The 26,742-nt window shown below is 34.5% G+C and overlaps 1 protein-coding gene across 2 annotated transcripts in view; it reads left to right on the top strand.

Annotated features, from left to right (window-relative positions):
* Window positions 1-8,868, top strand: part of LOC150096252 (proteasomal ATPase-associated factor 1-like) — a 147,726-nt gene extending 138,858 nt beyond the window's left edge. For both annotated transcript variants that reach the window (XM_090408880.1, XM_090408879.1), the window contains exon 11: window positions 8,237-8,868. In XM_090408880.1, the coding sequence (XP_090265006.1) occupies window positions 8,237-8,397 (161 nt within the window). In that variant the 3' untranslated portion in view covers window positions 8,398-8,868. The remainder of the gene's footprint in view (window positions 1-8,236) is intronic.
* The last annotated feature ends 17,874 nt before the right edge of the window (window positions 8,869-26,742 follow it).

Raw genomic sequence — 26,742 nt, 5'->3', positions numbered from 1 at the left:
CAACTTTGCATCATCTGCAAACAACTGAATATCTCCATCCAAATCTTTGCCAATATCATTAATATACGAGTTAAATAGTAATGGCCCTAAAACAGACCCCTGAGGCACTCAGCTAGTGACTTTCCTTTTCCTGGATATCGCACCCCCATACACAACTTGTTGATACTTATCAGATAGCCAGTCTCCAATCCAGTGCACTAATCTAATATCCAACCCCATCTCCTCTAGTTTGACTGTCAACTTATCATGAGGTACTCTATCAAAAGCTTTTGGGAAATCCAAGTATATTACTATGTATCCTTCTCCTCTGTCCAAGGAAGCAGTCACTTTATTGTAATAAGTAAGTAGATTATTAACCAACATGACCTCCCTTTAGCAAATCCATGCTGTCCATCAAAGATTATACCATTGTTGTCAACCCAACTCTGGATCCTAGTTCTCACAAGCTTCTCCGACAACTTAACCACAACACCTGACACAGAGATAGGCCTATAGTTTGATGCTTGAGTTCGATCACCTCCTTTATGAAGTGGCACAATCTTGCCCTCCTTCCACTCTTTAGGAACTTGACCAAGTGCAAGACTTGTATTAAAAAAATATGTCAAGGCAGGTGTCAACTCTCTGGCACATTCCTGCAGAATACGCGGTGATATATTATCAAATTCCCACAGCCTTATTTATATCTAGTTTACTCAACTCCCCAAACACCTCTTGCTCACTTAGTCAGTCTCTCCTCCCCATCATCAACTGCTCTCAATCTCTCCATGAAGTCACATTCACAAGATTTAAAGATCTTTATGAACTGCTCATTAAGTATCTCCACCACACATTCTGCATCAGCTGTCTTTATACCATTTCCTCCAGTCAATGTCATCCTTCCATAATCATTCTTTCTTTTGCTGGCTACATATCGAAAGAACTCCCTAGGATTCTTTTTGGCTTCATTAGCTAACTGCTGTTCATAACTCTCTTTAGCTACTCTCACCAACCAAGTCTGGTCTTTGTAGACCTCCTGAAATTGGTTACTTCCACTTCTCTTATATTGCCTCCACAATGCCCTGTTTTCTCTGTATCGCATGTTTAATCTCTTTATTCATCCATCTCACACCTACCTTATTAAACCTTCTCACCCATGGTATACATTTAGACATTGCATCTACTAAATAGTTTTTGAAAATCCCCCAAGCTGCATTGATCTCTTTTCCAGATAACTCCTCATTCCATGCTACACCTGCAAGCTGTTTCCTGAGCTCTTCATAATCACCCCCCTTATAGTTCCACATATACCCTTTTTTCACAGGGGTCTTTGCACTGCTGGCAACCACCCAGGTAATCACCTCATGGTCACTCTCACCAATTAGTGGATGATTTGACACCTCATTTATAATTACATCCTCCGATGAGATGACCAAATCCAAGACCCTTAATCCTCATGTGCCCTCTGTTACATACTGTCTGAGGTAGTTATCCCTTAAAAACTCAAGAAAATCATTTTCTTTACTTCCAGTAGCTATCTCCTCATTCCAGTCTATATTGCCATAATTAAAATTGCCTATAACGATCACCCTTTTCTTATTTGCTTGGCTAATTTGACTATACATTTCACTATCACCACCATCCACATTACCAGGTCTATAACAACATCCCACCAAGTATTTGATTCTATTCACCTCTATCTCACACCATACTGCCTCAAAATCACTGGCCCTATTTCCCTCTTGCATCTCTACCTTGTATGGACATAACTCTTTCTCTATCATCAATAGCACTCCCCCTCCCTTTTTATCCCTTCTCTCCTCACGAAACACATACATCATACCTTTCCATCTCTATTCCTGTCAAGATGTCGTCCTCATCTAACCATGTCTCACTTATTCCGACAATCTTTGGGTGCACAGACGCAATTAGTGCAACCATTTCATCCGCCTTGTTTCTTATACTTCTAGCATTGGTATACAAATACAACAGCTCATTTCTGGATCTACAGCTAGTTCCACTGATACCACTCACTCGATGTGATCTCTCCATGCTGGACTGGGGCCATTTCCCTTTCTGCTTCTTCATTTCAGAACCCTTTGCAATTCCATCTGTTTCCTCTTGATCCCTGGTCATCCCATTTCTTTCCTGCCTACACATGCTCTCACCTCCTCTTTGAGCATCTACCTTTCTCACGCTGTGTACCCCTGTTCACCCTGAGCCTCCCCATTTCCCTGCTCCTCTTGCACACCCATTCTCTCATTTTCTATACTCATACCACTCACTTCCCCATTCATTTCCACTTCTTCAATCTCTCCTGTCTTACTCTCCTGCTCTTCCAAATCACTCCCCCTCTCGATCTGATTCATTCTCTCTATTCACTTCTCTACCTTCCAGCAGCAGTCTCTCCAAGCGACTCACACCATAACCACTCAAATGCAGTCCATCACTCCCATACAGCTCACTTCGTCCCTCAAACTCATTCCCCACATTAACAAACTGTACTTCCATCTCCTCACACATTTCAGCCAGAATATCATTCATAATCCTTGCTCTCCGCCTCTTTTCACCACAATCATACCTAGGCAACACACTGACTACCCTTCCTGTCACACTATGTCTCTTTTATCTTTCCAAGCAGTCTCCTGACATTCATTTTGACATGCCCTTTGTTCTCCCTCAAATCATTTGTAACAATTAATACAATTAACTCTTTTGCTCACTCCCGCCTCATATCCAATGCCTCAATCACTCTACTCATTTTACCGCCTGGAAAAACATACCTTGTGCATTTTATCCTCTAGCACACCTTTAATAATGGAGTCGCCATACAACGCCACTTGCTCATCTTTCGTTAACTCTTTCATGCCATCATGATTTATTTTAATAGTTTTGACCTTAATTCTCTTAATTTCATTCCCCATTCAGTTCATTTCTTGCCTCATCCAATCCAATTCACCTTCCGAATCTCGCGACACATTCTCTCTATCATTAAATCTTTCTAACTCTTGACCCCCTCTTCTCACTTTCCCTCTCATTTATCTTTCTTTGTTTCCATACTTTCGGACTAACATACGTCCAACTTTCGCTATCATTATTCTCGCCTTTACTGTCATTCATCTTTCTTTGTTTCAGTACTTTCGGTCTAACATGCATCCAACTTTTGCCATCATTCATTCTTTTTTCGCTATCATTTATTGTTTCGATTTTTTTCACTTGCGATTTCTGCATCACGCCATTTCTATGTTCTCTCTATTTCGTTTTTTAGTGCCTCACTTTCATCTCTTTTAACATCTGTTACGATTTTCAAATTGCACTTTTTCTTTTTTCCTGATTTTTTAACATTTTTTCGGCCCTCTCTTTCTCACCATCCTTCTCTTTCAGACGTGTGCTCGCGACACAATCGGTACTAATACTTTCTGTCATCAATTTCATATTTGCATTCATCAGTTCCTCGTTCAGGTCACACTTCGCACACACACCCTTCTTCCATCCGCACTATGGGGATTAATAATAAGGTAAATTTAATCATGTATTTCTGTCATAAGTGACCTGAACACCCCTTGGGGGTACATATCAGGAAATTGTTGATGATGATGATGCAAAGCACATATCCTTACAGGTATATAATGCTATGCATTATGGGAAGGGTCACTATCCAGACCAGTTTCGACATTTATTGTGGTCTCATCAGTGGGAGCCAGACCCAAAGGTGATACTAAGGTTGAAGTAATGCAGAAGTCATATTTCATATTTTCATATACAAGTAGCCAAAAGGTGTCACACCTTATTATTAAAATACCCTGGATTAGAGAAAGTTGTTGGAATTTTTTCACATGGTTATACTATAAATTAAAGATACTTAGAAATTATATTTTTGGTTTAATCCTTTATCCAAGTGTAAGCAAACAAGTTTGCACCTGAACTATTTTCAGGACTGGGGCAACTCGTATAAAGAAGCTCAGTCCTGAAAATAGTTCAGGTGCCAACTTCTTTGCTTACACTTGGATAAAGGATTAAACCAAAAATATAATTTCTGGGTATCTTTAATTTATAGTATAACCAAGTGAAAAACTTCCAACAACTTTCTCTAATCCAGAGTATTTTAATAATAAGGTGTGACACCTTTTGGCTATTCATATATGAAAATATGACTTCTGCATTAATTCAACCTTAGTATCACCTCTGGGTCTGGCTCCCACTGATGAGACATCAATAAAAGTCAAAACTGGTCTGGAGAGTGATCCTTCCCATAATGCATTGCATTATGAGATAGTAAGGGAAGTGATGTGAAGTCATTAGCTTTTTTATACGAGTTGCCCCAGTCCTGAAAATAGTTCATGCGCTAACTTGTTTGCTTACACTTGGATAAAGGATTAAACCAAGTATATAATTTCTTGGTATCTTTAATTTGGCATTAAAAGGACCAAAACAATGAAAATAGGCAAGAATATTCAAAACTTCAACTGCATTCTCCATAAAGAATCTATAGAACAAATAAAATATTTCATCTATTTGTGCACAATTTTTGGTGAACATGACAAATGAAATATAGAAGGCAAGAGAATAAGTAAATCTGGTATGTTGGGAAGCCAGCTGAATAAATTTACATGAAATAAGAGAGAAATTAGCTAAAACTCTCCTAAACAACAAAAATACAACATGTAAGTATTGGAATGATGAAAGTTGTTGAGGAAAATTGTGGACAGAAGATTAGTAATTATGTAAACTTAATGACGGAGTACTCTCATAGCATTATGTACATCCCTTGGTGATACATGTTAGGAATGTATGTGTTACATATTGATACACCACATCTACATGATAACTTATGGTGTATCAATCCAAACTATTTTATTATATATATGGAGAGGGAGGGGGGAAGAAATGATGACCTTTATAATCACTTTGCCAGCTTGGTTGATAAAGTGAATAGTATCTCCACTCTTATCCATTAAGCTATGAATTTAAATCCTGGTAATAAAGAAATTAGAAGTTTAAAATATAAATAAAATTAAATATATATATATCTTCTATATTCAGGAAGTAGTGACCTGTGATTTTAAATGATAATAATGTTAATAATCCTAAAATTTAAAAAAAAAAAATGCAAAATTAATAATTAATTAAAATTGGGGCTAATCAGTTTTAATTAGGGTAATTTGCATAAATACTAAATCTATGCTATGCAAAAAAATAACGGATATGCATAGATATAAAAATGATGGATATAACAACAATACCTAACGTTGCATTAATACAAGAAAGAAGAAATTAGGGGGGGGGGGGTCATCTTATACAACCGACATAAGCTTAAAACCTAAAAATAGCCTAAAATTTAGGCCTCGTCTCATACACCGGTTGTCCTATACTCTGCCATATATGGTATATTATGTGCATCTTGGTTTGCTTTACATAAATTGTGCTTTCTGTACTTACACCTATTTTCTATAAATTTAAAAGAGAAGATGTTAGGAGAAACGTGTTTAGTTAGATGCTATGTTTAGTGCTACAGTAAGTCTGTTTTGCTTACATACATGTTGCATACTTACCTTGGGATGGGGGGGGGAGTTTTTCTTTATGAACTATAATTTCAGCTGTCTCTAATTATACTAATTGTTGCTAAATATAGCACATGGACTGTAAATGTCTCTGTACTGTATTTAGTGATACGAAACTCCTTGTTTTTCTTACTTCTGCAGTATAGAAAAATTCATCTATTCCAGAATAAAAATAAATTCTCCTATGTGCGTTATAAGTGGTTGATCTACAACAAAATACTAGCAGATGCAAGATAAGTCTTATTGATAAAACAGAAGAGCTTCTGGGGTGGGGATATATAATGAATGTAGGATTCACGAAAGGGTGTATAATTCCAATGATAATTGGAAATTATTTATATAATCTATTACTATGTAAAACATGCATGCTGATCATCAGTGAAAAAATTTCTTAGAAAACCAAGTGAAATATAAAAAAACATAAATACACAATATCAAGCACCACAAATTTTACAAGATGATTTGGTGTTCCATTAATCCCCATGTATTCCTGCTATGCCTAAATGAATCATCTGATTAACATTATTAGATTATCCCCTCCATATAGTTATTTACTGAGCAACCAAATGTATACAGCTGATGTTTAATAATCCAAGTGTGATAATCCTTTATCACACTTGGATAAAGGATTAAACTAAATTTATTATTAAAGGATTAAATATATATAAAGGATTAAACTAAATGTATTATAGTCTAACAAGTGAAAAATAAACTTTCAACAACTGATGTTTATTTATTGGGTAGTTATTTATATTTTTCAAAGAAGTCTCTCACTCTTCTCATAAGTTTTTTTTTTAACTATGCCATCATAAATGCACATATGCATATCTAGAGTTTATATTATTAAATGACACATTCCAGGGAGTCCAAAGGCTCATCGAGGGAGGGCACATGCTCTACAGCTCTGTCTCCACTACTCAATCCACCAACTGACTGCAACTACACCAGCACCATCTACCGCTGACCACCAACTCTAGTATTGTCCACAGCGGGATTCGAACCCACAGCCTTTTGGCTGGAGAGCAGATATGCTAACCACTCTGCCAGCCAGGCTGGCAAACAACATAACAAGCACCGCAAATTTTACAAGATGATTTGCAGCTCCATCAACCTACATGTTCCTGCTATGCCTAAATGAATCATCTGATTAACATTATTAGTTTATTAGATTATCCCCTCCCTATTGCTATTTATAGGATCACTTGTTATTCAATCCACCCAGAAACTTATAAGGACATACATATAATATCAGAAATGTTAATCATCAATAATTTGTTTGCCATTAATGTGAAAGTATTCTCACATAGCTCATTAATGATGGTTAACATATTTACACTTTTTAATAATTCAGATATACCTACCGAATATAGCATTCTCCTTAATTATTGTTTTCTAATATATCCTAAAACAAGCACATTAGTTTCCCCTCTACACAGATTTACCACAGGGCATATTTTTTCTTCTCTTGTCAGATGGTTTAGGGTGGCAGTGAGAGAATTATGATCATCCTGTTGTGATCATGTTAAAGAAAAGTTGTACCATGTTGTCACAATAATTTAATTTTTTGCTTGTGAAAGAAAAGATTTAATAAAATTATTTATCTCCTAAATAGCTTAATTTAATCAGTTTAACTCTCCTGATGCTATTTATTGGCATCATACACTTTCTTTTTTAAATTTACTTAACACTAAAATTCATTGGAAAATGGCTATTTAATTCTTTATCAACAAGAGAGCCTTAGCAACAACTTTTTTTTTTTTTTGATTTGAAAGATGAACTTGGAATTATTTAATAAAAATCAACATGTTTCAGATTATTTAAAGGCATCTTCCATAGTTTGTCTTTAGCTTAGTTTTTAGTAAAATTAGCAAAAAAATGAAGTAATTAATTGACACATAAAGATACTTATCTCCAAAATTTTATTTAATGAATGATTTTTATTATATGAATTTACTTTAGGGGATTAAAATAGCTTTCGACTTCTGATTAACATTTCCTTTCTTATCTATCAGGGAAAAAATATGCTTGCATATTTTATGGCAACCACTCCAAAATTGCTTTTCAAAATATTTATTTTGTTCTATACTTGTCATATAAGATGACCACAAATTTTGCATTCACACCTGACAGCTTCTTACACGTTATTTTTATTTTAATATAATGTAGGCACACAGCAGGTTTTTTTTTTTCTGCCTATACTTTATGAAAGATGTCTTTCAGTATGAGATGATCAGTAAAATTGTTTGTTTTGTATCAATCTTTGGTATTGTATATTTGTAATTCATGTGATCATCACTCTAGTAATGTTTCATTAGGATTTACATGGGAAAAAAAAAATAAAAATAAACATGCTTATCCTAATGAACCCATTAATATACTAAAATATCAGTATATTAATATTCTAATTAACATAATATAAATGCAAAACTCTGTTTGAACACAATAAATGTATCTAATATACCACTGCTACAGAGTACACATTACTGTAATAACCAGATGATTTCCATCACCAAATTCAAAGGTTCAGATTTTATACTCAAAAGTATAAGATGATATTTCAGCAAGTTTTTCTTAACTTTAAATATTGCCTTAAATGCTGACATATATGGTAATTAAAATTTTTATTTTTAATTTATAATTTTTGTAAAATAAAAATTATAAAGTTAATTAATAATAACTAAAATTAAATTTTATTTTAGCTGATGGGACATCTATTTTCTGTGATCCTGGTAGTGAGGAGACAATCCAACTAACAGGCCCAGATTTTGATCCAGTATATAGAATAGTATCAGATGGGATTTGTATTTTCACAGCTTGTAGAGATGGAGAAATAAGGAAATATAAATTCAATCTACCGTGAATTTTTTTAAGGAAAATCTATACAAGCCAGAACATCTATGCTTTTGCTATAATACAACTAATATTAAAAAAAATTATTAGCGTTATGTGTTTGTAGTGTATTAGTTCACATTTTGAGTAGTATACAGTTACAAAAATATAAAGTATTTAAAGAACATTCATTAATGTTCATTTGTAAATATACGTTTGTATAAATATTATTTGTTTTTTGAAGTTTCCTGTTCATTCAGATAATTAAATGAGAGGTTTTTTAAAAAAAAAAAAATACTAAGAATCTTTCATTATTAGTAAATTTGTGTATCTTCTGAATTTTGTTTGAAAACCTTTTGATAATCTTTTAAGGATGATAAAGCGATTCTGCTTTTCCAGTAAAATCTTAAGTTAATAAAGAGAAAATCAAGTTTGAAACTTTCAAAACTTGTATATATTTTGTGCTATATCAAGTATTATCAATAAAAAAAGTATTTCACTATAGTGTCTTGCTCATTATATGCACAAGTGACAGAAATTAGGTTTCTGCAATGGTGGGCATAAAAATAAAATAAATAAAAAAAAAGACACTACTTTAAGCCAAAGCTCAATAGTATGGTAACAGCTTTTTTTTTATATATTATTATTGGTGTTGAATTCCAAATGATTGGAGTAGAGCTCTCATAGTATCCATTTATTAAAAAGGAAAATAAAACTGAATGTGATAATTACAGAGGTATTTCTCTACTGAGTGTTCCTGGTAAGATATTATTATTATTATTACATGACACCTCCAGGGAGTCCACAGACTCATCGAGGGAGGACACTTACTCTACATCTGTCTCCACCACTCAATCCATCACCTACAACTAACTGCAACTACACCAATGCCATCTACCACCACCACTACTATTTCCACAGACAATTGCAAACAGCTATGCCCATGGCAGGATTCAAACCCGCAGTCTTTTGACTGGAGAACAGATACACTAACCACTCAACCAAGCTGGCATAATGCAAGTATACTTGAGGAACGGTTGAGAAGGATTGTGGAAGAGAAGCTTGGTGAAGAACAAGCTGGATTCAGGCCAAATAGAAGCTGTTAGGATCAGATTTTCACTTTACGACAGATAGTTGAGAAATCATAGGAATATAACAAAGATCTGTATGTAAGTTTTGTAGATCTGGAAAAGGCATATGACAAGGTGCCAAGAGAGAAGCTATTCGAAACGCTACAGTTATATGGTATCAATGGGGCATTATATCAAGCAATACTTAATCTTTATTTGAGTTGTAAATCAGCAGTTAGAATTGAAGGAAGTACAGGAAGGTAGTTTAATGTTAAATCTGATCAGACAAGGATGCACTTTATCCCTCTGTTATTCATTATCTATATAAATCACATTATGAAGGAAAGTGATATTAAACCTGATATCAAGATTGGAGATGTTAAAATCTCAGCTCTTTACTTTATGCGGATGATGTTATAGTTCTAAATAAATCAGCTACAAATCTGCAAGATTCCCTGACTAAAGTGAATAACTGAGTAATAGATATGGTATGAAGGTCAGCATGACAAAGACAATGAAAATAGGCAGAAACGTTGAAAATATCAACTGCATTATGAATGGAGAACCTATAGAATAACTAAAACATTTCAGTTACTTAGGCATGATTTTTAGTGAAGATGGTAAATTAAATATGGAAATAGACAATAGAATCAACAAAGCTGGTATGGTAGGAAGTCAACTGAATAAATTTATATGGAATAAGAGAGAAATTAGTTGGAACACTAAATTAGCTGTATACAAAACAGTATTTAAACCAGATCTGAGAGCTGGATCAGAAGTAAAACACTTGACCAAAGACTAGAGACCACAGATATGAGAGCCCTGAGAAAGATTAGGGACATGAAGAGATGGCATCAGTGGCAATATCATATTAAAAACGAGGATATTAGGAAAGAACTTGACATTGTCATCATCCAGGAATGCATCAGCAGAGCTAATCTCAGGTGGTATGGTCACTTAAACAGAATGGGAGAGGAAAGATTAGCAAAACAAGTGTTATCTGCTAGGTTGACAGGAAAAAAACCCAGAGGAAGACCAAGATATGGTGGATTGATACAGTAAAAAGTGTCTTAGAAGATAGAAATATAAGATCTGATAATGTTGAGTCTTGACAGGTAACAGACTGATTTGGAGGAAAATTGTAGATAGGAAGTTAGTAATGACGTAATTTTTCATGTAGTACTATTGTAATCTGAAGGCTGTTGCACCATTGCAAAATCTACTGTATTTATTGTATACTTTTTATTACTTTAATTTACTTGACTATATCTCTGTTCTTCATTAATCTTATTTAATCCCTCCTTTAACTTTATCTCCTTTCATGTACTCTATTAACTTTTATATCCTCGCTTTACCTTCAGTATTCTTTTACCTATACCAGAGATCACTAGAAATTTATTTTTGATATAATGACTGTGCCACCAGCGGCTTCTTTGTGGTATAAGAAATATCAATACTTCCAGTAAAGTTCGCTTTCTATCTTAAGGCCCTTCTTAATAATATTTTATAGTCGCGGCTAACACTTAACTTCAATTCATATCTAGTTGTAAACTCCCAGCTCACAGATTGCGTTTAGTTGGAAACAGTGCATTGCGTAAAAGATCAGGCAGCACACTTTGTAAATAAAACAAACATGTTTATTTATACTGAAACAATCATACAATTTACACACTAATGAATTGCTACTTCTTACTCCACTCTAAGTTTAACACTTTAGAGGAAAACTTCCTTTAGGACATTTACATAAGCATGCATCATTAAGCAATTTAAAGAAAAACTATCAGCCCATTTACAATATAGGAATTATCATGCCTTGTTAATTATACTATAAATTCCAGCCTTCACTTTATATAAACTTCTCTTTATGCAAACTATTCTCATTATACTACATATAGTAACTCTATAAATTTATCAGTCTTTCATAACATAGACAAAATTGCATAAAAAAAAATAAACTCACATGACTTCTTTATCAGTATAGTGCACTTGTTCACATTTCCTTTACAGATTCCCTGGCTTCTTTTTCGTATCAGGTATTGGGTTTTCACTTGGAAATTTTAAAGAACACAGACATTTCATCGACGAATGGCTGGCAGAACCTGGAGCACAATTTCCCGTCTGGTCAACACCTCATGCAGGTCATCCCACTGGCAATGCATTAGGTCCAGCACTGCTGCTCCTACTGTAATTAATTAGCTCCTGGGGCTTTCCGTCTCAGCATCATCTGAACGGGACGAAAGTCGTGGATCGACATTACTCTCTCCTCTTTTTCTTCTCCTGGTGTCGATAACGATCCTTTTTCTATGATCCTTATATTTGGTTTTTCGCTGGACCCTGGATGAAGGTTTGAGACCACCGAACATTCCCGCGCAATCTGTCTTGACCTTTGTTTACTGCGGACTTCTAGTTCTCTTAAGTGCACACTTAATCCTTTTTACAGAATAGCAGAATTGCATCTGATGTATACCGCCCTCTCTTACCATTGACCTTGAAGGTGGTATCGGACTGGCTTAGGATACAATAGGTTTCCTTTTCACTCTATACTAAATACTAACATCAATATATTTCCAATTTCAAAGGCATTGCCCTTGAACTTAACATTTTAAGATATTTTCTGTTTACACAATTTATCATGGTAATTCCTCTGGGTTTTAATACATGGGCTTTTAGTGTTATTTACATATAAAATTACAAGTCTACTTTTGTGAATTTTGGATGTGACCCCTGTAAAAGTCTATGTAAATAAAAAATGGAAAAATCTACGCTGCATCGAATTTTACACTATCATATCCTATACACCTCTTGGGGGGGGTATATATCAGGATTTTGATGATGATGATGGTGGTGTTTAAAAAAAAAAAAAAAAAAAAGTGTGAAATTCCACTTACTAATAAATGTTATGTGCAGTATGAGTGACTATAATAGTTAACACTAAACATGAGAATAAACTTCTTGATTGATCAAGGCAGTTTCAAGTAGTGATATGGACATTTCAAAATGAGGAATTCTACAACAGAAGTTATTTGTATTTGTATCCCACAGAAAGATCTACTAAAGAAGAAGTGGAGGAATATTTTGAGTCATTAGAAAAGGCAGCTGACATAACTGAAAAGCTGATCTTTCTGGGAGATTTAAAGAGCTGAGTAGAAAATTAACATCATATAGCAATGTGCTGGATATTTTTTCTTTACTCTTATCCTGAACCAGTGTGATATCATCATACTTGTTCAGGATAAAAGAGTATATAAAGAATTTGAAATAAGAAATGATCACCAATTAGTGTTGAGTATGATAAAAAAAAAAAAATTAATAGTTATGTTGACTACTCGACTTTGATTGACAAAGAAATAACAGTTGAGCAGTATTTAGAGTTGGACTAAAAGTTGACTAACTCAAGTATACAAATATTACTACAGAAAAAAATGAAAGAGTTTGAAAACAAGAAACAAACCTTGGAATATCAGTAGCAAACTGACAGACAACACTGATTCATCCAGGAAGGCATGTGATGAAATTGTTAGCAAGGAATGAAAAATTCAAACTTCATGGTTTACTCAAGCAGTTAGAGCTAGCCTAGAAAAGAAGAAAGCATATTTAATGTTCATAGTAAGCCAGCAGATGTCCTGAGATAATGCAAAGAAAATATGAGAAAGCTAAGCTGTGTATAAAAGTAGCTAATCAAATCTCATAGTAAGACTGATAAGAACAAAGAGGATGAATATCGCGAAGGTGGCAGTGTTCTGAGGAACTGTGAAAAAGCTTAAAAGTGCATGCAGGAAAGAGTACTAAAATTAATCAGTTATGATAAAATGCATAATAACTGAAGATAAAGATATTCTGAATGTATGGAATAATTACTTTGAAAGATTATTAAAATAAGAACTGAGAGAACAGTGATAGAAAATATTCAAGGATAAACAGTCAGGAGTACGTATCAATACTTAATGTGGAAAACAGCTAGAGTAGGATTTGACCAAAAACGTTTTCACATATGGAAATATAGAATTTTTTACAGTGGCTGTACTGCATAATTCAGAAAGTGTGATATGAAGGTGAGATTCCAGATGATTGGAATAGAGATCATAGTACTCATCTATAAAAAGGAAAATTACAGAAGAATGTGCGTACTGAATGTACTAGGTAAGGTATATTCATATCAATAGCAAGCATACTTGAGAAGAGGCATCTGTAGACAAACCTCTCTAGAGTATAGATACACTCTAGAGAGGTTTGGGGGGGAACTCATTTGTTGGTTGCTGATATTTCTAGGGAATTTGATCAGGTCTGGCATAAAGGCCTACCTTTTCATCTTGTGGTCTGCCTTCTGCCCCTTTGGGTTGCATATCTTCCCTGGCTGTTTGCCCAGTCATTGTAAAAGTGTTCCTCTATTCAAATTAATTAACACATGAATTCTAGGATTTCTCTTATACCCATTATCTTCCTCCTATACTTAAATGACAAATCTTGTAGTGTTTGTAGCAGTGGCGGCCCGTACATAAGCACTGCAGCACCCCCAAGGAAAAAATTAAATTTTGTTTGTGTTTATAAATAATAACAATACTTACAACATTATATAAATGCAGTACAACATGTTAAAGGTTACCGCTTATGTTTTGACATTGATTGAATAGTTAATAATTGGAATTATTCGATTAACGCTTTAGATTACGAAACAAATGCACTGCAATCTATCGCCGATATTCATTTACCCTTGTCATTGCACGCTATGTCGTTCCCAACTGTAACTGCTCACGTGGTAGTGTATTTTTAGTATGCTTACGCGCCTTATTTCTGTGAGATATATGAAACGTTTATTATTGGTGCGTGTGCGTAGTGAACTATTTTTTTGTAAATCTTATTTTATTTTGTTAAAAAACATATATTTATTATGTTATTTAATTTAATATAAAATAAAAATTATTTATTTATTATAGATACAAGGCTGAATTATGACGAGTGTTACTGTTGAAAATATGAAAAGAATAATATTTTTTCAATTATCGTTACACGAAACAAATGCACTGCGATCTTCGTTTGCTGTCGTTGCACGTTACGTCATTAGATACACTGCCGCATGGGCAGTGTATCTTATGCCTGCGCTCGTTATTTCTGTGAGATATGAAACGTTTATTATTGGCGCGTGTTCGTGGTGAACCATTTTTTTTTTTGTAAATCTTATTTTATTTTGTTAAAATAACACATAATTATTTATTTATTATAGATGCAAGGCTGAATTATGACGAATGTCACTGTTGAAAATATGAAAATAATTATATTTTTTCAATTATCGTTACATGAAACAAATACACTGCGTTCTAATGCCGATATTCGTTTGCACTTGTCATTGCTATTGATACGAAACTTTTATTATTGATGTTTGTTCGTGATGATGATGGAATATTTTTAATAAAGCAATTTTTAATATGTAAATTTATTAATAAATTCGTAACTGATTACGAAACAAATGCACTGCGATCTATCGCCGATATTTGTTTGCCCTTGTCATTGCACGTTATGTCGTTCCCAATTGTAACTGCTTACGCGCCTTATTTCTGTGAGATATATGAAACGTTTATTATTGGTGCGTGGGCGTGGTGATTGTTTTTTTTTTTTTTTTTTTGTATATGCAGCACCCCCACTTAAAATTTTCACCGGCCGCCACTGGTTTGTAGGTTTCAAATTACTCCATAACCAATATCTTAAAGCAACGTTTCTCAAACTGTACAAATCTGGGAACCAGTTTTTCCCATTACTGTACTACATGTTATATTTTTTGTAGTCCATCAGGTATGCATGTGTACATGTATGTAGTTTGCTGATTTAAACAAGTAATGTACTACCAATGAAATTTGATTTGGAAAAAAAATAACTTCACTAAAACAGTGTAGTCATTGCATTTTATTTCATTAAAATTTATTCATGTATGTATTTATTAAATGAGAAAGAAATTAATGTTGTAATGAAGTAATGGTGGAAACATAATGATGTTTGCCATAATGTAACATTGGGTCAGTAGGAAAAAAGAAGTTAATTTAATCCTAAAAAATCTGGGTAATCATCTAATCTCTTTCTGTACTTGTTTTTAATGAAAACTTAAGTAAGAAGCCAATTCACACTTTAATGTCATTACAAAATGTATTATAAATCTGACTGCTTTCTCAATGCTCATCTGAACAACCCATTCAAGAATTGAGAGTATAACATAAGTCTTTACAGGAACAGTCATAAGAAGTGCAAGTAATGAATCCATTTCCAATTAATTCATTTCTAATATTTCTTTTTCCATGTTAACATGGAAAAAGAAAAACAAATTCCACTAAGAAAGATGTTTTATAATTGCTGCAGAAAGCACTGCTGGGATATCTGTTTCATCTAATTTCTTTTATAGTTTGATTAATAAAAACAAGACTTAAATTTCCTCTTTCAACTAATTTTGAACACCACCCTTTTCCTTATATACATAAGCAACCTCTCTTACTGATCCTTTTGCTGATGGGGCAATCTCCATTCCTCCTACTCATACAACTAACTGGGACACAAGGGGAAAGAAATTCAATTCTTGCCTAAAATCAATTAACATCCATATCTGTGGAAGTATTTGAACCTGCAAACTGTTGATCGGAGAGATTCCTGTTGCTATATTAGCCTTGTTTGTTATCAGCCTCCACTAGCAAATAAGCCACCTAGCTTCTTTGCCACTGACAATTGGGCTGAATCAAAACATCAGAAGTCAATGCTCTACCCCCACGTGCACTGACATGATGACTCAGCAGTCAGTTAAGTCAACCTGTTATGCTACTGATCTATTAATAGGATTTGTACGTGTAACTGATCCTTTTTAGCATGCAAAATAATGATTTGTCATGAACATCATGGCATGTTAAAAACAGTCAAATATAGAACAGTCTGATGCATATACACACACAAGTGCAATATATCTGGCAATCAATGAACCAAGGCTTTTGGGAAGAAAAGAGAGAGAGATGGCAACAGACAACATCGCCATTTTCTAGCCTCAAACCCAAATGCGATTTTGATTACATGAAATTTTACTTTTCAGCATGTGGTCACATCTTATGTCCTGTTAATTTAGAAATAGATGCAAATCAATGACAGAGGGACTATAAGATAGCAATGCTAATGACTATCCTGAAAAAGATTCAAACTTCAATAGCACACATGATATCCAAGGACTAAAGTTAGTGTTTTTTTTTTTTAATTTACAGTCTAAGCATTGAGGCAACTGCTGTGCCTTCTATCTGCTTAAACAATTTGTTTTAACAACTCAAGTATCATGAATTAACGACAAAATTATAGAATAATTTTACAATATCAGGAGGAAAATCATTACATAGCAATTCAATTGTATCAGCAAGAAGGATGTTTGTGAAGAGCAAAACTACATCAAAACTAATTTTAAAAAATCTGTGGGTTGTAATATAATCCTGCAATTTTATTCTTGAAATCTGAATTTTTAATTAAAGACAGATTTCCTTGTTTCTTCTCAGGTTTTTTCACCTAGTCCATCCATTTGGTACATATATGTCTATAATGTTTTTGCTATATGGAACTCTTCCTTGTCTGATCTCTACAAATTTCTTGAGAAAATTAATTCAGTAAACCCAAGAATTAACTTTCCGCTTGAATTTGAATTCAAGCCTTGAATGAAAGACTGACAATAACAACAGCCTTCCATTTCTGGACTTTCTCATTCTGCTTCACCCTAATGGCAGTCTGTAGTTCTCTGTATACAGAAAACCCAACTCTGGCAAATACATTAACGCTGCTTTACATAATCATACTTGCCAGAAATGCGGTTCCTCAAGACGAATCTGCTCAGATTCGTCTTGAGGAACATCAAGAAATATACACTGCTTGGAAAGAAGTCAACAGACACCCCATGGTATCGTGCCATGGGGTGTCTATTGTGGGTCTCTTGATATAAAATGGAGGAATATGATGCACCCAAGTCAGTGCATCTGTGTTCAGGTGAAATGGCTGCGAAAAGGAAACTGATGGAATTTGAATGAGGCATTGTGATAGGATGCTATGTTGCAGTCCTATCTGCTGGGCAAATTGTTGAAGAATTGGGCTATCTCATGTCAATAATCAGTGATGGAAGCACAGGGAGTAAACTTCAAGTGCTATGAAGGATAATATGTAAAAGCTGCCATTCGTCGGCCAACATTTTGAATGCGAATTTCTTGAATTGAATGTGGGCATCGACTGAATATGAATCTGCACAAAAACATTCAGAACCGAGACCCACAACATGGATTGCCATGGTAAGACTGCAGTATGCAAACCCAATATTACCCGAGCCAGTATGCATTGTTGTGTTCAGTGGTGTAAAATGGGAATGGAAGCTTCAAAAGCTGTATTATGGAGCGATGAATTATGCTACACTCTGCTTAGCAGGTGTGGGTGTAGCAGATGCAGAGTGAATATTGCTAGAATGCATAATCCCTGCTATGAAATTCGGAGGTGGCGGTGTGATGACATGGTCCTGTTTCTCTTGGTTTGGCCTCGGACCTCTGTGGTGCCACGAACATTGGACGCCGAGAGGATCTGGACAATGTAATGCTTCCTACTTTGTGGTGTGTCTATGGTACTGACCAATGTCTTTTTCAGCAAGACAATGAACCATGTCATAAGGCCTCTGCTGTTGCTGTAACTGCATGGTTTGTGGACATGAACGCCACCACACTTGACTGGCCTCCACTAGTCCTGATCCCAACCCTATTGAACATCTTTGGGATGAAATGGAGCGTCTTGAGTGAAGTCAAGAAAACCACACTAGTCTAGGACCTTGCTACATGCCTACATGAAGAATGGTTCAATAATCCCATTAATTGCTGTCATGCGCTTGTGGAAAATGTTCCCCCGTAGGATTGCTCTGCAGTCTTTGCAGCAAAAGGTGGTCCTACATATTAAGCCTTGGCTATTTGTTTCTCACACTATGGTGTCCATTAACTTTTCCAACCAGTGTAGATTGTATATCACCCAACTTGTTTTCTACTACATTAAAAGTCTTTAAGAACATCTATGAAACTAACATCAATGGCAAAAATCTGTCACATTTTGCAGATGACCTTGTTCTTTTATCAAAAAATAAAGAAGCTTAAGAAGTGCTAAATGACCTAATAACAAATTGACATCAAATAGAAGTAAAGCTAACGGATAATCGTAATGAAATTGTGGAGGACTACCCCTTGATCAATTCGTTAGTTTTATGGGTGTGTGTGTGGGGGGGGGGGGAGATAAGTAGAATCACAGAAGAAGACAGCTAAGTTTGGCTGTATGAAGATCATCTGTTCGGAAATTTGCCTATTTACTTAAAAAGAAAGTTTTTTAATATGTGCATTGTTCCGGTGCTTGCTTACGGCAACATAAATAGAAAGTTAAGGAGAGGCCTATATCCGGCAGTGGATGGAAAGAGGCTAAAAAAGAAGAAGAGTCAGTTGTATTGCTGTAACACTACACAGGCCTTAGATATAATGTGAACAAAATATATTTATTAAAGATACATATCAGGTTATTTGCAAAACGCTTTAGGTATTACAAAGCATTGAGATGTACAAATAATTACTTGTGACTTCTTTCACTACGCGTTATTCCCTCTTCCTATGCAGGGTCTGTGTGTTACTTAGATGCGACTTCTTGTTAGTGCTACTCCCAACCAACCTGCCGCTGGTGGGGAGGGGGGGGTATATTTTTGATTGTAGAGGCGTATGTTCACGGGGCCTGCTTGCGGGATGAAAAACGCCAGATAAACTAGCGGAAAAAATCCTACTGTGCCCAAGACCGAGTAACTTGGCTATGGCTGAGGAAGATCCTCACGTCTTCGACGGGAATTGAACCTGGAACCCTCCTTCCCCGGGCATATGGTTGCGAAGTGCAAAGCCACTAGGCTAACCGCGCAGACAAATAATTACTTGTGATTAAATTTTGAAAATTGTCATTCATTTTTCTTCTTATTCTAAATCTGACATTTCAGCAGAAGAGAATCAACGCGTTAATAAGCAGTTTCGCTTTACCACAAACACTAAGCGTTGTATTATTCAACCGATTAAAACGTTTTAACCGTTTATAATTGAATATTGAATACTCCTCTGAACTTCAAGCAATACAATAATAGCAATAACAACAATGCTGATATAATATTAAAACCAGTAGTCGCTTTTATAACTAACTCCACTTTCTTAAGTACTTGACTCACTTTTATTCTGATAATGAGATAGTTTTTATATATTTTAATTAATCAAAACTAAATTTCATATCCCTTTGAAGAGGGATAGACAAATGCTGCCATCTCATAGTCCTTACCTGGAATAATGTGGGTTCTAGACTCGATTTTCTTGAGTTTATTGGCCGAAAAACCCAATTGAGATGGCAGTTTAGAACAATTTCCTTTAGTTGGCTACTAAAATTGAACCCAGAGCGTGCTTTCTTTGGACAGCCTAGCACTATGAATGCAAATATCATTTGCACAGGAACTACTTTGTTATACCAACAATAAATATATCATAGTAAATAATATTTACAATATATACAGATGCTTTTACTCTCAGGAGTCCGAGTACCACTATTTGTTACAAGCATTTAATTTTGTGAAATGACATCTCATGGTAATGAAGTGTGGGACTATGGGGTGTTTCCCATATGTCCTCTATACTTCTATAGAACTACGAACCATCTTGCTTTATATGAGAGTTCATTACTGCTTTCGTTTGACTAATTGTTTGTTAGATTCTTTTATATTTATGACTTATAAATTTCAGACTAATTGGTAGAAATTAGTACTCTACTCTGAAAGTTGATTATGATCATAAAGAAAAATCTATTATTCTCTCATAAATATTCATATATTTAAATTATATCGAGAATGTATTTTACTGAAATTCAGTATTTTGAATAATACTAATGTTTGAAAAAATCTAAGTTTAGGAAAGTGAGCTTATAAGAACTGTATATATGTATACTGTCAGGCAATTAAACAATCTTAATCATTATGCTAGCCCTTTGGATGGAAAGACTTGCGTTCTATTCCCGTTCATTACGTGAGGAACCTTTATCTGGTCTCCTTGAACTCAAGATGAGTTAGCCGGTCTCATATATTTTTATTCCATTATGAAAATACATACATCTTCAAGGCCCACTCTTCCTAATTGGGTTGTGGGGGGAAAAAGCTGCAAGAGGAACTTCCAATGGTCACGATCCTCTGCCACTAAGTTCAGGTGTTCTGGTGGGATTCCCAAACGTGTCCACCCAAGGTTTTGGATATAATCTATCCAGCGAGTCCTTGGCCTTCCACGTGGCCTCCCACCCTCTGGCTTGGCAAAGAGAGCCTGCTGAGGGAGCCTCTCTTGTGGCATTCTGACCAGGTGCCCATACCAGCGTAACTGTGATCTCTCAACACGGAGAAGCAGCGGTTGAGTATTGAGGGTTTCCCGAATTGCAGAGCTTCTGACTCTGTCGAGTTTTGTCAGCCCCGCAACCCCTCGAAGGAACCTCATTTCAGCCGGTCGGATTCGTGTCCGCATTGAAAATATTTTCATATTTTCGTTCCTCAGAACAGGCAAACCGGCCCGTGAGCGCGCGCACACACACGGATCTACAGTCATAGAATTCATACTTAATCCCTCATTAGGAGGGCTCAACCAGTCCTAAGGAAAGGTGGAGGAAAGAGGGAAACTCTATAAGAATAAATAAATAAATAAATCATTATGCTATATTCCTTCGATTTTTTAAAAATTTCACGCTAACCCGATACCCGAGATGTTGTTCAAGCTATAGTACAATAGTACTATAAAGGTGCAGAAAGTTGAAGAAAAAGAAGAGAAATTTATAAACAGTGGATTCGATAAAACGTTTCAAAAATATAACGCCAGTAGAATAAATGCCTTTGCATTCACAACAAACGCTATTTTATGATAGTAAATCATTTGTTCTGGTAATTAATTGTTAAGCTTCCAACAATACAACAGACGGCTGTTTAATTATCCATAAAATTAGTGCTATGAAGAATTAAAATCACATGGTCCATTAGGTTTTTCCGGATAGTCGGCCATTATGTAATTTCCGATATTTGCAATGTCCAGCGGGATTGCTTCTCTTATAAAACACGCCAGAAACATTGTCTTCACCCCAGTGGACGTTAAAGTTACTGAAAACGGCAAGTATTAAACAAAAATTTGTGAACACTTATTTAATAATGTTTTTAAAAAATTCCGGAGGTCTCCAAAAAGTTAAATGAGGAAACTGCCTCGCCTACTCCCTATAAGGGAATGAAAGTCGTTAGCGGATTTTTTATTTTATTTTTTATTTCTTTATTTTTATTTTATAAGCTGCTACAGTGTTTCAGTTAATATGAACAGATACATATATACAAATGCTGATACGTGCTATATAATGTATACAAATACTATACAAATCAAAACAACAACAAAAAAGAGTTTTAGGCATCGTCAACCTTATAAAGATATTAGAAAGATCTAAGACACCGTACAGAAGCCTTTCTCTAATCACGCTTCTCTCTCTCTCTCTCTCTCTCTCCTTTATTATATTTACCAAGTTCAGTGTTCTCAGGCTCTTCTGTTTTTCAAAGCGAAACGGGCTTCTACCTCCATCCTCCGAGATTGGATAGCTCCGATGTAGTTCGGTGCCTTGGCTCAAATCCGCAAGCTGACGGCTATCATAAGTGAGTGGTTTCAATTTAAGTTCTTTATTCAGATTGCTGTTTAGGCCAACTTAATTTCCAATAAAACTGTAAACCACATTTGAATGACTTACCAACATTAGTCAGATTTTTTTTTCCTAATTAACAGTGATTTAATTGTGATATAGGATATTAGCATTATAGTGTAATTATTTTTTTTAAATAATTACACTAATTATTTTGATTAAAATTAATTAATTTTTTAATTAATTTTAAATTGATAAAAAATTAATTTGAGTAAAAGCATCTTTGTTAAAAGATGGAACATGCTTTTTAGACCGTTCTTCCACTGTTTCCAATCTTTACTTTTTCTTCTTCATATAGCAAACATCACATTTATAATATATAAGAACACTTAAAAGATAAATTTATCTTCCTTGGAACAACGAAGTCCTGTGTAGCTCAGTAGGATATTGTAAACTTTTTCATTAAGCTGTATAACCACTTGTACATTAATTGCTTTATACTATAATTAGTTGTAGTTCTGTGCATAATATTTGTCAACTACACAGGTTGTAGTTTAGTTTTATGTATCAAAAATGTCAATGACAGTCTATATAGCGGAAGAATTTGATGACATTTTACTGAACCGGTGGATAACTCAAATCTCTGCCAAAATGTAACCCTCTCCTTTTATGTTAAAACAAACACTACATATGTATATAGACAGTTTGCAGTCTCGAAGTGGTAATAATGAAGCAATAAACCATGTAATGATATACTGCAAAAACAAGTTTTAGTAATTATATGTTAAGAATATTTATGATATGTAAAGTAACTACATGTGTGTGTATAAATATGGTATATGTAAACAGCGCTTGACACTCATGATAAGTTAATAATGTATAATCCAAATTGTATATGTATAATGTACAATCCAAAATGTATATGTCAAGTCAAACATGTCAAAGGTCTATAAAGAAGTGTCTCCGAAAGAATAATTATTTATTATAGGTAAAATAGTCATATGCATAGAAGACGTATTATACATACACATACATATGGGTATATATGTATGTGTATGCATATGTGTGTATATGTACATACATGTATAAATATGTATATTTATATATGAATATTGTCAGATTAGTTAACAATATAAAATCCATTGTTGTATATTTTAAAACAAACCTTACATGGGGTCAAGGAAAAGTGTCTCCTCACAAGAGATAACAACGTAGATCGAATCCCATATGTAATTGGAAATATACCACAAAAATATAGGAATTTCATTATAAAAAGGAAATATGATTTATGGAAATAGAAATGTGACTGGTAACTTAAATTCATAATACAGAATTCCATGGATAGTAAATTATGTTACATTAAACCCACGCTACCGGCCAAGACGTCTATAGACGTTAAGGTTATCATGGATGCGAAGTGCATATTAAAATTGTAATGCTATTGATATTACATTGAAATATATGATGGATACGAAGTGTATGAGGATACGTATTTGATTCATAATGGCCGGTAAGGTGGTTAAAAGAAAAATACTGCTCAGCTCATGTAAAAAGGACTGTAGGAAGAAGCAGACACTGAGCGGATTATGATGTTAAAAATAAGAAAAAATAAATTGTACATAATATATATATTATTAAGATATCAAGAAATGTAAATCAAAATGCCAATTAGTAAGCATTCTTATGTACAAATGTATATATTGTAAATAATTCTATATATATATTTATTTTGATTGTACAGATGCTTTAGTGTTAATAAAATATACTCAGTAGGTGTGGCGTCTGCACACCATGGCGCTTGGCCGCATGAAGGAAGACTTGATTTCGTTCTCTTCACTGTGTGCCGCTTAATTAGTGATAGCCTTGGGCTAGCTATTTCTGATTGGGTACCAGTGGAGATTGAACTGCCCACTCAGTCTTCAAAAGTTAGATAGGGCTAAAAAAAAACGTCCCTGCCTGCTCCCTATATGGGAATAAAAAGGCGTTAGCGGATTTTTTTTTTTTTTTTTGAACAACGATCCTTGAAAGTGTAGAGAAATCTTGGTTTCATCAAGAAAACCGAATTAAAGATTTTTTTTAATTAAAAATAGGTCATATAAGAGTCTCTATACGAAGCAAGTCAAATAAGCATGAATGTAAGCATACTCCATAGTCGATGCTAATTGCTTTACTAATCTAGGTAAATTGAAATATTTTCACCTTCACCAGGATTTCTTGAAATTAAAACTCAGATTCACATCCATCATATTATACCTAAAACCCAATGAGCCAAGACGAGGGATTGTCCGAATATTTATCTTCATAAATATTCTAATTTCTGCAAGTGTTTGAAAAAGTCCAAATTTATACAATAATAATAAATTAATATCTTTCTCTAACCAGTAAAATCTGCCAAAATTTATATTATGAAAATTTATTAGTTTTTCTTCTTTTTTAAAATTATAATTATACTTATTACATTCCGGCCTAAGAAAGATTCTCGTAGTCCACTAGAGGAACATGTTCTAAGTCTTTCTTCGTTCGACCGATTTCCGAGGTAGTCCATCTCTAGCACGGGTAAGCTTTTTTTTTTTTTTTTTCATAAAATGAAAAAAATCGACCATAGAACCACGCTATTTTCAGACAATAAATATAGCGTTTGGATTAAGTACCACGAGATGGCGGCACTTGTTGGCCACCTCTATCTTCACCAGATACCATTAATAATTAGTGATAGTCTTGGGCCAGCTATCTCTGATTGGCTACCAGCAGAGATTGAACCCCCCCCCCTCAGTCTTCAAAAGTTATTGTTAAAACGGCCTTGCCTAATCCCTAAAAGAGAATACAAAGCATTAGCGGATTTATTTTTCATTTGCAAAGATGAAGCATTTTCGTGATAGTTTGTACTTCGGCAACGTGTTAAAAACAATTGAAATAACAGTCAAACAAAATTTAAAATTCATTCATTAGTTCGTAAAAAATGGTTTTGTTACAAAAGCAAATGACATTTGAGTCAGGGATTGTCTTTTGGTTTAAGCTATTTTGTCAGAATGAACAAAATAAATTTTATACCGAGATGTGTGTCAAAATGAAAAATCACTTTTTATATAGCGGTATATATTATTATTTTATAATTTTATACATTTAAAATCACAGACATCTCATGATCGTTTTATATCCATCATGCTCATCGCTTTGTTTTTGATTCACAGAAATTGGAAGAATATGGGATGCAGTTGGAATGTTTGTTAAAAATCACCTACTCATTAATCAGGCGAGTAAATAATGTTCATTGTTCATGATTTTTATACGAATTATATATGATGAAATTATAAGAACGTATTTTTTTTTCATAAAAAATAATTTTTATAACTTCTTTATATAGCCTGAATTTCACATCATTGCACACTTTCTAAGTAATATCGTTGGCTCCTGGCAATAATCAGAAATAGCACAAGAAGCATATACACCATGAAGCTTCCATAGATCAGTCGGCATCAGCCAAGCCTTTAAATTAGAGAGGCCTGAACAATGTGAGTTGTCCTGTGAAATATAACTTCACTCCAAAGGAACATATGCAATTTACAACTACAGCGTACAATGCAGATGTGATTAACCACACAATCAAAACAGTATCAGGTTTCTAATAAGCTAAGTCACTTAGCCACGACAAGAAATTAAACCTAACAGTAAAGGAAAGCCTGGAACCTACAATTCTAACCCACCTTCTGTTTCTCTTCATTAATAGCAAAACTAAGAAAAATCGACTGTAGAACTCAAACCATTTCAGACAACGATATAAGTTGGTTTATTATGGGCTACTCCATAGAGTCGTAAAAAATCTTCAGCAGTTTGTATGTCTCAATAATATCAGCCCTTTTCCGCCTGTCAACCAGTTTCTTTAAGTCATAAATCTTCAACCTGTCCTCACAACGTTCAGACCACTGACCTCATACCATCTTGGTCACTTGCCTCTGGATCCTCGCCACCTCTTCCTCATCCCCTAGAAACAAGTGATCAGATCTACACATAGTACTCAAGATGAGGTCTTACCAAGGTTCTATAAAGAGGTTTATCCACGCTACTGGCCAAGACGTCCTTTCTGTGCTTGTCAGAGTATTCTTCAGTAACCAACTAATCCAATGAACTGCTTTAGCCACTTTTGACTCTAAACTTGAACTTTATTTCCACTAACACCCCCAAATCCTTGCTTTCATTAGTTTTCTGGGGAACAGTTCCATCAATGTGGTACACAGTTAGTAATCTTTTCACACCAAAATGTATAATATTACACTTTGCACATTAAACTGATATCCATTCTTCTGCCCAGACTGCTAGCCATTCCAAATCATCCTGCAAAATTTGGACATCGTCTGTATTAACTATTTACCCAATTTTTCGTCATTGGCAAACAACTGAATAGTTCATCTCAGATCCTTTATTATATTGTTAATGAAAAAATTAAATAGTAGTGGCCAAAAACAGAGATCTGTGGCATACCACTAGTCACAGGCCATCTACTCCTGAATAAACTACTGATATCTCTTCATCAGCCCCACTCTTATCCATTTCACCAACTTTATATCCATCTCCATGTGCTGCGTTTTACTGATTAGAAATACATGCAGTATCCTGTCAAAAGA

This window comes from Typopeltis vanoorti, chromosome 19, assembly GCF_054136105.1.
Source record: "Typopeltis vanoorti isolate ZY-2024b chromosome 19, IOZ_Tvanoo_1.0, whole genome shotgun sequence".
Taxonomy (NCBI): domain Eukaryota; kingdom Metazoa; phylum Arthropoda; class Arachnida; order Uropygi; family Thelyphonidae; genus Typopeltis; species Typopeltis vanoorti.
Note: the sequence above shows the minus strand (reverse complement) of the source record. Positions and strands in the feature narration are given on the sequence as shown.